Here is a 12,337-nt window from a genome sequence, read left to right as displayed (position 1 = left end):
CGCTCATGCAGGACATAGTGCGGCATCGCCATCTGGTGGTTATTGGGTGAAAATGCTTCTAAAAGCATTTTATGTTAGATGTATTTTATCATCTTTATCATGAGTTTCACACGATGCATTTAAATATATTACATAAAAAAATATATATGTTGTGTTTAACTATTCTACGTATTTCATCATACTTTAACAAATTTCTTCATTCAAGAAACACACAAGATATTTCAATTCAATGTAAGAGATAAGATAAGATAAGACAAACCTTTATTCGTCCCACAGTGGGGAAATTTCTATGTTACAGCAGCAAGACAAAGAAATAAAAATAGATGCAAATATATAAAAAAGAATATACAAAAAATAAAAACAAATAATAACAATAATAATAATAATAACAAACAAAGAAATAAAAATAGATGCAAATATATAAAAAAGAATATACAAAAAAATAAAAACAGAGAAATAAAAACAAATAATAACAACAAATAATAACAACAAATAATAACAAACAAATAATAACAAACAAATAATAATAACAAACAAATAATAACAAACAAATAATAATAATAATAATAATAACAAACAAAGAAATAAATATAAATGCAAATATATGAAAAAGAGAATATACATATACTACAATAACAGTATATACACAGTACAATGTATAAATACAAATACAAATAGGGGGAGAGAAAAAAGTACGTATTTCAGGTAATATTTCAAGGTGGTATTGCACGTAATTGCGGGTAATATTGCACATAATATCGTACATGATTCATGTAATATTGCACGCAGATAATGTTATTGCACAGCTTAAAAAGTAACAACAGTGTGTATTTTGGTGACTGGTTTTACTGGGAACAGCTTTGGTTGTATAGTCTAATAGCAGCAGGGAGAAAAGACCTTCTGTAATGCTCCTTCAGACACTTAGGATGTATCAGTCTGTCACTAAAAGAGCTGCTCAGCGATGTAACGGTTTCATACAGGGGGTGAGAGATGTTCTGCAGCAATGATGATAGTTTTGCTACCATCCTCCTTTCTCCCACCTCCTGTACAGTGTCCAGGGGAATCCCCAGGACTGAGCTGGCCTTCCTGATCAGCTTGTCCAGTCTCTTCCTGTCTGCAGTAGATATGCTGCTGCCCCAGCAGACCACTCCATAGAATATGGCTGAGGCCACCACAGAGTCAAAAAGGGTCTTCAGTAGCTCTCCCTGCACTCCAAAAGACCTTAGTCTCCTCAGCAGAAAGAGTCTGCTCTGTCCTTTCTTGTAAATTGCCTCAGTGTTGTTTGTCCAGTCCAGTTTGTTGTTTAGGTGAACACCCAGGTATTTGTAAGAGTCCACTCTCACAATGTCCCTTCCCTGAATGTTCACTGGTGATAGAGTTTGTTTGTGCCTACGGAAATCCACCACCAGTTCTTTCGTTTTCCCCACATTTATCTGGAGGCAGCTCCGTTGGCACCAGTCCACAAAGTTCTGTATAAGTCCTCTGTACTCTCTGTCATCATCATTCATGATCAGACCGACGATGGCAGAGTCATCAGAGAACTTCTGTAGGTGACAGGTTGCTGAGCTGAACATGAAGTCTGCAGTGTAGATGGTGAAGAGAAACAGGGCTAGAACCGTTCCCTGCGGGGCTCCAGTATTGCAGACAATCATGTCAGACTCACAGTCATGAGTCCTCACATACTGTGGTCGGTCTGTGAGGTAGTCCAGTATCCAGGCATGTACACCATCTTATCCCTCAGAAGCGCAGGTTGGATGATGTTAAAAGCACTAGAGAAGTCAAAAAACATGACTCTCACAGTGCTCCCAGCCTTTTCCAGGTGTGCAATAGCCCGATTTAGGAGGAACATGACTGCGTCTTCCACTCCAATGCCAGGTTGGTAGGCAAACTGAAGTGGATCCATTGATGGGCTCACCAGAGGTCGGAGATGAGTGAGCACCAGCCTCTCCAATGTTTTCATCAGATGCGAGGTCAGCGATACTGGTCGATAGTCTCCGAAGTCTTTTGGGCGCGGCGTCTTTGGAACAGGCACCGCGCAGGATGTTTTCCATATCTGTGGCACCTTCCCCAGCTTCAGGCTCAGGTCAAACATGTACAGCAATATGCTGCACAGCTGGTCTGCACAGGTCTTAAGTAGCCTGGAGCTGATGCCGTCTGGGCCTGCAGCCTTCCTTGCCTTGATCTTCCTGAGCTCCATTCTCACCTGGGCTTCTGTAAGGGGCAGTGTGTATTGGATGGAGTGTTGACTGGAGGAATCGGCAGGGGAGTTAGGTGTGTAGTGTATTGTCTGTGAGCTGATAGCAGTGCAGAGAGGTGGGGCTGGAGCTGCTTGCTGTGGAAGCAGAGAGGGGGGATTGCAGCAGGGGGGACTGGATGGGGGCAGGGGAGGGTAGCTGATCGAATCTGTTAAAGAATAGATTGAGATCATTCACCCACTTCTGGTCACCCACAGCCTGAGAGCTTGGCTCCTTATGACCAGTGATGGTTTTGAGCCCCTTCCACACACCGCTGACATTGTTCTGCTGCAGCTGATCCTCCATCTTCCTCTTGTAGCATGCTTTTCCTTCCTGATCTTCTTCTCAGTTCTCTCTGGACAGTTTTCAGCTCTTCCTTGTTTCCTGATTTAAACACCCTCTTCTTTTCTTTAAGGAGAGTTTTTATATCAGGGTTAATCCACGGTTTGTTGTTGGGAAAACACAGTACAGTCCTGGTGGGTACAGTATTCTCCACACAGAAGTTAATGTAGTCCGTAATACAGTCTGTTAGACTGTCAATATCTTCCCCATGTGGACTGCACAATTCCTCCCACATAGTTGTTTCAAAACAGTCTTTCAGAGCCTCATCGGTCTCATCAGACCATGTCGTCACTGTGCGGGAGGTAGCTGGTTGCCTGCATACAAGGGGTTTGTACACAGGTAGGAGATGAACCAGTTTGTGATCTTCCCAAGGGGGGAGGGCTGCTGATGTATAAGCCTCCTTTGAGTTGGCATAGAATAAATCCAATGTTTTATTGTCTCTGGTGTGGCATGAAACATACTGAGTAAATGTGGGCAGAGTGGAGGATGGAGGGGCATGAATAAAATCTCCAGAGATAATGAGAAGGGCATTTGGGCTCTGTGTTAACAGTCTGTTAACAACAGAATGCAGGACATCGCATGCCGATTCACCGTCAGCAGAGGGGGGAATATAAGCCGCTATCGCGATAACATGCGAGAATTCCCTCGGCAGATAGTACGGCCTCATGCTAGCGGCTAACAGCTCAATGTCCTTACAGCAGATCTGCTCTTTAATAGTGATGTGTCCAGTTTTACACCATCTATTATTCACAAACACTGCCAGTCCTCCTCCCTTTCTTCTACCGCTCTCCATCGTTCTGTCTGCGCGCAGTAAATCAAATACATCCAGAGCCACGGTCGTGTCCGGTGTTAGCTTGGTTAGCCATGACTCCGTGAACAGCATGATGCTACACTCCCGGAATTCCCTCTGATGCCGGGTAAGAGCCGCTAGCTCGTCCATCTTGTTGGGTAGAGATCTTACATTTCCCATAACGATGGACGGGAGAGTTGGTCTGTAACGTCTCCTTTTATTCCGACACAGAGCTCCAGCACGGTTCCCCCGTCTTCTCCTTCTTAGCTCGCGGGGAATATCCGTTTTTTCTTCTAGTAGCATCGGCGTGTTGCGGAATGCTAAGAGCTGATCCCTGGTGTAAACAATAGGACCGTGGCTGTGAACAGAGTTTCCAGACGCGACTGTGAACAAAGTCCAAAGAAGCAGGAAAAGTAGAGCAAATTCAGTGGCTTTGTTCATGTCCATTGTGTAGTTTCCAAATGTACACGCATACACTTAAAAAAGAAAAAAACACAAAGTGCCGGAACACTATAAAATAAATAAAAAAAACTTTACGGGAGCTGCTGCAACAGGCTGCCACTTGGGCGGCGCCTAAGTCACTAATCTATTAATGTCTATTAATATATATCTTTATTCCTTTCATCCTTCACTCATTTATTCACTCCCTTTATATGCAGATTTTCCCCTTTTAAGAGAAATTCTTGAAGCTGTTCATAAAACCGTAAAGAATCAATATCACTAGCGTGTCATAAAAACGTTGGTGATGACAGGAAGTGGTATCGATTTTGTGCATGCGCAGAACGAACTCTTGTTTCCGGTATGAATCGAGTAGACACAGTGACACTGCACGTTGGAGACTAAACAAACCTGCGGTCCGCCACTTACTAACAGAACTCTGATCGTAACCGAGTTCCACATAAAACAAGGATTACGGTCGGTACACATGTACACTGATCCGAAATCCCTGTACCGAAACGGTTCTGTATGAATACGTGTACTGCTACACGCCTAATCTACACTAAACTTTTGTATTTTTTTGTAAAGAAAAAAGTAAATAATTTTGAGTGCACGTATAAAGCACTTAACGCTCTCACGCTGCAGTCTCTGAGTGAACTTCTGTACCAGGATAATCCTCCACACCTACTTAGATCAAACGGTGCAGGCTATTTGTTGGTACCTCAAATAATGAAGACTCCAGCAGGGGGCAGATGTTTCTCTTATAAACCCCACAGTTATGGAACAACCTTCCAATCAGTGTTCGGGACTCAGACACAGTCTCAGTGTTCAAGTCGAGGCTGAACACATATTTATTTAGTGGAGTCTTTAGTCAGTAGGTGTTTGTGAGGTAAAGGAGCAGATCTGGAGGGATCATGGATATGGAGTGTTTGGTGAACTGGGATATTTTCTCACTGTGTGAATTTCCCTCTGTGATGAATGAAGTGATCTATTTTCAACAACATCACAGCATCGATTAAAAAGTAAAAGCGAAAGCACTTCTGGGTGTTTCAGAAAACAGTTGAAACTTCGCTATAGACTGAGAGTATGTTACAGCAGTAAATACAGTCCATCTGGATCTGGATTAAAGTGAATATATCCTAATTTTACAGTTTTTGCCTATTGCTTACACACTTTTTGCAGAATTTGGCTCATTATGTCAAAACTCTACACACAAGCCAATCAGACATAGCACATGGAGATTAATAACTCACATCTATGCCAAAATGAAACACTGCATTCAAAACTTAACACTCCTTTCTAAAAATGAAATTCTTGTAACAAAACCATACACACAAGCACCATTTGAATTACTCTTTCATATCACCAGCAACACACTGATGCGCTTTATATAAAACACTGCAGTCTTTGTGTTTTTATTTATATTGTAATTTTCTTAGACTCAGTCTTAAAATCTTAATCTTAAATCTTAAAAAAATAAAGAAAAATAGAATCACAAGTCATTACATTTAGCAACAAAACAAAAGGAAAAAACAAAACAAATACTGGATAAACTGCTATTGTGGGAAAAAAACACACTTGTTTTGTGTGTGTGTGCACGTGTATGTGTGTGGTAGGGGCCTGGGGGGGGTCTTATGGATCCCGCCTTCTGGATCTGGCCACAAGACCTCGTCGACATCACAGCCGATGTCCTCGCGGGCTAGGCATCGGGGAAAATATCGTCTTGTGTGCCTAATCCACCCTTGGATGGATCCCACCTCAATGTCTCCACATGCCTCTTCCATTGCTTGCAGAAGAGGCATGCGGGCGTGTGGTTGCCGATCATAGACTTTCCACCGCCATGCTGAAAATAATTCCTCGTTTGCATTTAGAAAGGGGCTGTAAGGGGGCAGGTATAAAAGTGTAAAATTGTTATGGTTGGTGAACCAATCTTGGACCAGAGCAGCCCGGTGGAAACTAACATTATCCCAGATGACAACAAATCTGGGCTGCTGTGGTTTGTCCTAGTGCATCTAGAAATACAATGATCTGTCCTGTATTGTAGGGACCTAGAGTGGCATGATGATGCAGGACTCCTTGGACACTAATTGCAGAACACAAGGTGATATTTTCCCCACATTGCCCAGGGACATTTACAGCAGCCCTTTGTCCAACTATGTTACGGCCTCGACGCCTGGTTTTGGCCAGATTAAAGCCTGCCTCATCCACATAGATAACCTCATGTGGCTGTTCGGTGGCATCAAAATCCAAAACTGTCTGTAACAGAAAATATTGAATAGTGTTACTGAAAACACATACTACAGTAACTACAATGTCTACATTTTTACACAAGTAGGGGCTGGGTTGGGTTAGAATAGACAAAAACTACAAGATACAGACAGAGCAGGTGGCAGCATAAACCCTCATTCCCACATCACAATATATAGTATGTAAAGTAAAGTGACACATACCTGCACATGATCATGGCGCAGATCCTTGACCCTGACCCTGTTCCTCTCAAATGGCACCCTGTACAGCTGCTTCATTCTGAAGTTATGTTTCTGTAGGATGCAACTTAGTGTAGAAATGCTGACCCTGTTGATATTGTTGAATATCATTCTATCTGCAATTATGCGCTGTTGCAACTCACGAAGTCGGATTGCAATATTTTCTTGCACCATTTGAACGATGGCAAGCTCTTGTTCTTGAGTAAAGAGACGTTCCCTTCCACCTCGAGGAGGTAGCCCAACCATTCTGTAAAAAATGCCACCACAAGATGTCATTGGTTAGGTTCTTTTTCACATACTGTACTTCCAAACTATACACAGTACTGTAACATCACAATGATACTCCTTTACATATACTTCACAGCACTACTCATTTTTGAATAGTACCTTACAGTAATACTGTAATATGATACAGAATCATGTGATACAAACAGTAGGTACAGTCTGGAGCAGAAACTTAAAGATATACCTGTTCTCCAGTCGGAATGTTCTTATTATCGATGCTACTGTGCAGCGACTGAGGTTAGGGTGGACTCTTTGCCCAGCCTCCCTCATGGATAAGCCATTATTTATGACATGGTCCACCAGAGTAGCCCTGATGTCATCCGATACACGTCTCCGCACTGGTCCTCGTCTTTGTCCTCTTCCTCTTCCACGTCCACGTCCACGTCCAACTCCTCTCTCTCTTTGTCCTCCTCTTACTCTTATTCGCATTGCCTCCATGCTTGCAAAGTTCTCAGAATGTCTTACCTGAGGCCTATTTGTAGTGCTAAGGCTCAGACCGATTGGTGTTCTGTTTTCTGTACAAGTGTTTTCAGGTGTGTATGTAAGTGCCTATAATTGCCAGATGAGTTTTGCATTTTGAACAGAGTGTTTTCCCAATGATAACAGGTGATTTCGTTTTTGAAAAATGTGTCTAATGTAAGAAAACGTGTGTAGTGTTTCGCAATAAGTGTGCTACAGAATTGCAAACAAAGTGTAAAGTTGACAATGTGTTTAAGCTATGGTTACACTGTGTTTAAGCATATGCTACAAGAAGTTTAGGTATTGAGGCTTTGGTCTAAGCATTCGGATTTAGTGTGCAAGCAATGGGCAAAAACTGTAATGTAAGGTTGATAGTGACAGTCAGAAGGTTTACTAGCATGAAATATTTCAAGTTTCCCTCTTTCTGAAAACGGTAATGTCCGGTTATGGCCCTTATGGCTTTCCATTCACCTACACCTGATTCTCATCACCTGCATGTTATATCTTGAACTCCTGCAGCATGCTGATCCCCAAAACCTTCACATATAAAGCTGCATCTCAAAGGTCATCATTTTGACACAGCTGCTGAGATCCGGCACGATTCACAGAAGGTGCTTAATGCTTCGAAAAGAAGACTTCCAGGACACGTTCCAGAGGAACACTGGGGGGCGCTGTATTGTGAAAACGTAAATAAAACGTTTTTTTTCTCGTAAACAGAGCAAGTCTTAAACTGTTCGATACCACCTCGTACACAGCGAGTAGAGACTTAGTGTGGAATTGAATGTTTATAATCCTAAATCAGGTGTCCAGGTTGCCTGTGTGTTAGTTCGTGTCTATTTTCTCCAGCCGGTGTGTGTGTTTATTGTCTACAATCAAAAGTGACATGCAGTTAAGTTTGCAGAATAATTTCTTTCGACCTGAGACAACAGTAGACTGCAGAACTGCCCTTCTTGAAGCAGAGTCACTGAAATCTAGTTACAGTGGACCAAGCCAAAAAAATCTGCCAATGGAAAAAAAAACCAACTTGGGAGGATTTACTGAAAGTAGCATAAATTCATCTGTATACTACATTTACTTCATCTGTATACTACATTTACTTCATCTGTATACTACATTTATATTCATCTGTATACTAAATTTATAGTACATATTCATCTTTAAATTACTGTTTATAGTCTATATTTTATTTTATTTAACTATGTAAATTCATGTAAAAACTATATATCCTGCACTTGCTGTTATTGCACTCTGGTTAGACCCAAACTGCATTTCGTTGCCTTGTACTTGTACATGTGTAATGACAATAAAGTTAAATCTAATCTAATCTAATAAATATGTAGTTGATACTAAATGCTCCTGGATATTATAGCGAGACATAAATGCTTAAACGTGGGGTTTTTACCTGTTTATAGGCATTGAATAATAAATAAATAAGTGAAAACTGCATGCACAGCAAATTTAAATATTTAAACTTACATCACTAAGAATACTTTTTGGATTAGAACAAAACAAACATGCTAACAACTAATACATTTTTATAAGCACTGAATAATCATTTTAGGGAATATTTTAGAATATTAAGCCTTAATCTTTTTTATAAGATCACCAAAAACTTCAATGAGCTGAAAAAAAAAGTATAGAAATAATACGCTATATATACTGTATATTAAAAGTAAAAGTCACTGATTGGGAGATGATTGTATGGATGAGAAGATCAGCAGTAGGGCGGTTAAAACAATAGCATATAAAACTAATGGAGGGAAAAAAGAAAAACACACTCATCTATAACAATATGCTGATATTTGGGTATAGTTTATGACACTGGGTTTTGAATGTTGTTCCTGGAGACCCACTGCTCTAGACATTTTATACATCTCCATTATTTAACACACCCAATTCAGATCATCAGATCATTATGAAAGCAGTCCATGAAAATGTATATTATAATCACATCATCTTTATGTAAAGAACAACACTGTAGATCTGTGAAAACAGTGATGTGTGTATTACGTGCTCAAGCATGTGTATTAAGTTTTTTGACAAAGTAACATTGCCATCTACTGGCTTGGCATGCATAATACAGCCTTTTTAGTCGTTTTTTTTTGCAGATCCATTTGACAGAGTTGGTGTCTGGTTTTTTTGTACATCATTGTCATGTAAACATACCTTAAGTGTGCCAGATAAGGGAGACATAAAATGTCCAGAGTAGTGAGTCCTCAGGACCAGGATTGAAAACCACTGATCTATACCAAGGGTTCTCAACTCTGGCCCTCGATATCCTGCAAGGTTTATCTCCAACCCTGATCTAACTCACTAGTTTGAACCTGTAGAGAGTGATTAGCTTGTTCAGGTATGTTTGATCAGGGTTGGAGCTAAACTCTGCAGGAAAGTGGACTTGCAGTGTTGAGAACCCTTTAAACTATACAGATTCAATCGATAAAATAAAGCGTTTACCTCCATTTAGAATCATTAAAAGGCTTCATGACTTTCTCATTTTATACATTTCCTTTTTACACTGTTAATCTTCAATCCTACAGAAAAAATGTATATTTTTCTCTCTGTTTTATTTTTCATCTACACTGAGTCTGCACTGAGTCTGCACTGAGTCTACACTGAGTCTACACTGAGTCTGCACTGAGTCTACACTGAGTCTACACTAAATCTGCACTGAGTCTGCACTGAGTCTGCACTGAGTCTACACTGAGTCTGCACTGAGTCTGCACTGAGTCTGCACTGAGTCTACACTGAGTCTGCACTGAGTCTACACTGAGTCTGCACTGAGTCTGCACTGAGTCTGCACTGAGTCTGCACTGAGTCTACACTGAGTCTGCACTGAGTCTGCACTGAGTCTGCACTGAGTCTGCACCGAGTCTGCACCGAGTCTGCACCGAGTCTGCACGGAGTCTGCACCGAGTCTGCACCGAGACTACACCGAGTCTACACCGAGTCTACACTGAGTCTGCACTTTAAGTAAATGAAAACGTCGCTTTTTGAAAACGATCTCCAAAGCAGCAACAACTGAAAACGAAAGTGTGGATGCAGAGACTTTTAAGACGAAAAGGCAATTTTTAAATGTATCTGGATTAGTGTAGATGAAGCCTCAGTTTTATAATGCCCCCACCCCACCGCACCCCCAATACTACTCCATACCTAAAAATCACTCAAATAAAATTCAATACTTTGCCAAATTGCGTAGGAACCCTCTGTAATATCTCACCTGGGTTTTCTGGTTGTCACGGCTGTTATTTGGACCATCAGCTACAATTTTAATTACAGTTACATGTTTCATCGATGCTGTCGTTTTCTTGCTGTTGTGTGCTTGATCTTGCAGGTGCTGCCAGGTGGAATGTTGTCATCATAGTCACTTGCCACTGAAGCAGAAGGTTCCCTGTCCTGACGTGTAGCTCTTGGAAGGAGGGTGTTTGGCATTCATGGGATTTTGGATATTTGAAAGTGACTTTAGGAGTTTTTTGGCAACAGCATCCAGTACAACAAAATAAAGGCATCAGTAAATGGTTTTGAAACAATATTAGCAGCAAAACAATAATTTTTTAATATAAATATTCCACTAAATAGAATCAATCACCCACTTGTGACTTGACTTGTCTTTACCATAGACTTGCCATGGCAATAGCTTCATGTTTACTGGGATATTTGTAGTCATCTGAAGTGGTTCTTGCAACTAATATTTTGTTAGTCATGGTATTTCAAAAGCAGAACAAACAATACAGATTAAATGTAGGTATAAAGCCTCAATGTATCAAGTACTGGTGTACTTAAGTCAAAAACTTAAACATAAATTACAGTATTCGGTGCATGAACCATTAAATACGTTGTTGTCATAGGAGGTCAATTCTGAAGACTTTCAAAAATAGTTTAGAATTAAACTCATTAATACACGTGAAGGTCTCATCAAAATGAACTATAATAATATGTAATATCCTGCATGTATATTTATACAAATGATTCGATTCATTAAAAGAATCATTGGTTTGTGATCAGTGATCAGGCTGGTGGCATTGAATGTGTTTGATTCACTAAAACGAAGCAGTTCAAAAGAGTCGTTTGTTCGGACTACACTTTAATAGAAAGACGAGATTTCTTGCCGGTATTTACTGGGGTATGTTTTTTTGTCATCACACAGAAGTGTGGTTGCTGTAAATCGGTCAAGGAAAATGATTACATTTATATTTTATATGTTGGGAAACCAGCGCTGGTGTGGCAGATGGGTACGGACAGAAACCAAAAAAACAGTAACCTTTCTTAAGATTCTTGTAATTAGAATTTTTTGGCGTGTTATTAGCTTTAAAATTAGCATAACAATCTAAATAAACATGCACTGATGTATATACTTGCACAAATCTCGCACAAAAGAAGTTAACGTTTACTGACACCAAAACAATTTTCTTAAATTAAGATTTATAATCTAATGTGCTGTGTATTTGACAAGACTTTTCATGGCTTTTTTTTATCTTTAATGCCAAAAATAAAATCACAAAGAAGCTTCCCCCCCTTTTTTTAGATTAAAGTTCAGGATAAAGACAGTCCTGATCACTACTGATTTAAATCTGTACAGAAGTAAATGAAGTGTGAAAAAGGGGAAGTTTTAAGATTTTCAAGATTTAAGAAATAAAATAATTAATGTGTGTGTGTGTGTGTGTGTGTGTGTGTGTGTGTGTGTGTGTGTGTGTCCTGTTTCAGACAGCTGGGTGCTTGCGTATGGATTTCTAGGAAATGGGGAACCCGTGTTGTGTGATAGACAGACAGACTGGAGACACAAGGCTGAGAAATTGGCTGAAATCATGTCTAATGGTTGAAAAATAAAAACATTTTCACACAAGCTACAGTCTAGACCGACGCTGTTTCCCCTCAGGGTGTGACTTGCTAGTATTTAGCATTTACTGTAAGAATGTGTACCAAGTCTGACAGGAAGAAATAAGAAATTTGTTAACACACCAGGGCTGCACAATTCTCAATTCCCAAAACTCTTCATCATATCTTTGGTATTTTTGCAAACAAACTGCAAGATATCCATTCTTCTTGTACACCTCCATCTTCCATATTTTTATCAAAGTAGATCATGCTATATAACTTTATGCCTCATTTCTTTTTCCTTTTCCTTCTTACTGTTTAATATGTTTAATATTGTTTAATGTTTAATATTTTATATTTGCTGTAGTTTGCCACACTTAAGAATGTTATTGTACAAACTGTCACATATGACAAATAAACTTAAAAATGTAAAATATGAAGGGTTGCGTCTCACGTAAAGTAAAACTAGCATTATAGTGATCACGCTAAGT

At 39.9% G+C, this 12,337-nt stretch overlaps 1 protein-coding gene across 1 annotated transcript; it reads right to left on the bottom strand.

The window, feature by feature from the left end:
* Positions 1–5,406: 5,406 nt before the first annotated feature.
* Positions 5,407–8,118, bottom strand: LOC124392681. The gene is made up of 3 exons (XM_046859849.1): positions 6,760–8,118; positions 6,255–6,537; positions 5,407–6,060 (listed from the first exon to the last, which is right to left on the bottom strand). Exons 1-3 carry the CDS (start codon positions 7,011–7,013, stop codon positions 5,767–5,769), a joined length of 831 nt encoding a protein of 276 aa, XP_046715805.1. The 5' UTR covers positions 7,014–8,118; the 3' UTR covers positions 5,407–5,766.
* Positions 8,119–12,337: the final 4,219 nt, after the last annotated feature.

Source organism: Silurus meridionalis, chromosome 10 (assembly GCF_014805685.1).
Source record: "Silurus meridionalis isolate SWU-2019-XX chromosome 10, ASM1480568v1, whole genome shotgun sequence".
In the NCBI taxonomy this organism is placed as follows: Eukaryota; Metazoa; Chordata; class Actinopteri; order Siluriformes; family Siluridae; genus Silurus; species Silurus meridionalis.
The sequence above is the reverse complement of the archived record's forward strand: the minus strand, read 5'-3'. Positions and strand labels throughout refer to the sequence as shown.

Excerpts from the sequence above, each read along its gene's own strand:
- LOC124392681 (XM_046859849.1), bottom strand. The coding sequence starts at position 7,013 with ATGGAGGCAATGCGAATAAGAGTAAGAGGAGGACAAAGAGAGAGAGGA. Across the intron at positions 6,538-6,759 it reads ACATTCCGACTGGAGAACAG|AATGGTTGGGCTACCTCCTC; the intron begins GTATATCTTTAA and ends CATTTTTTACAG. Across the intron at positions 6,061-6,254 it reads TGCGCCATGATCATGTGCAG|ACAGTTTTGGATTTTGATGC; the intron begins GTATGTGTCACT and ends TTTCTGTTACAG.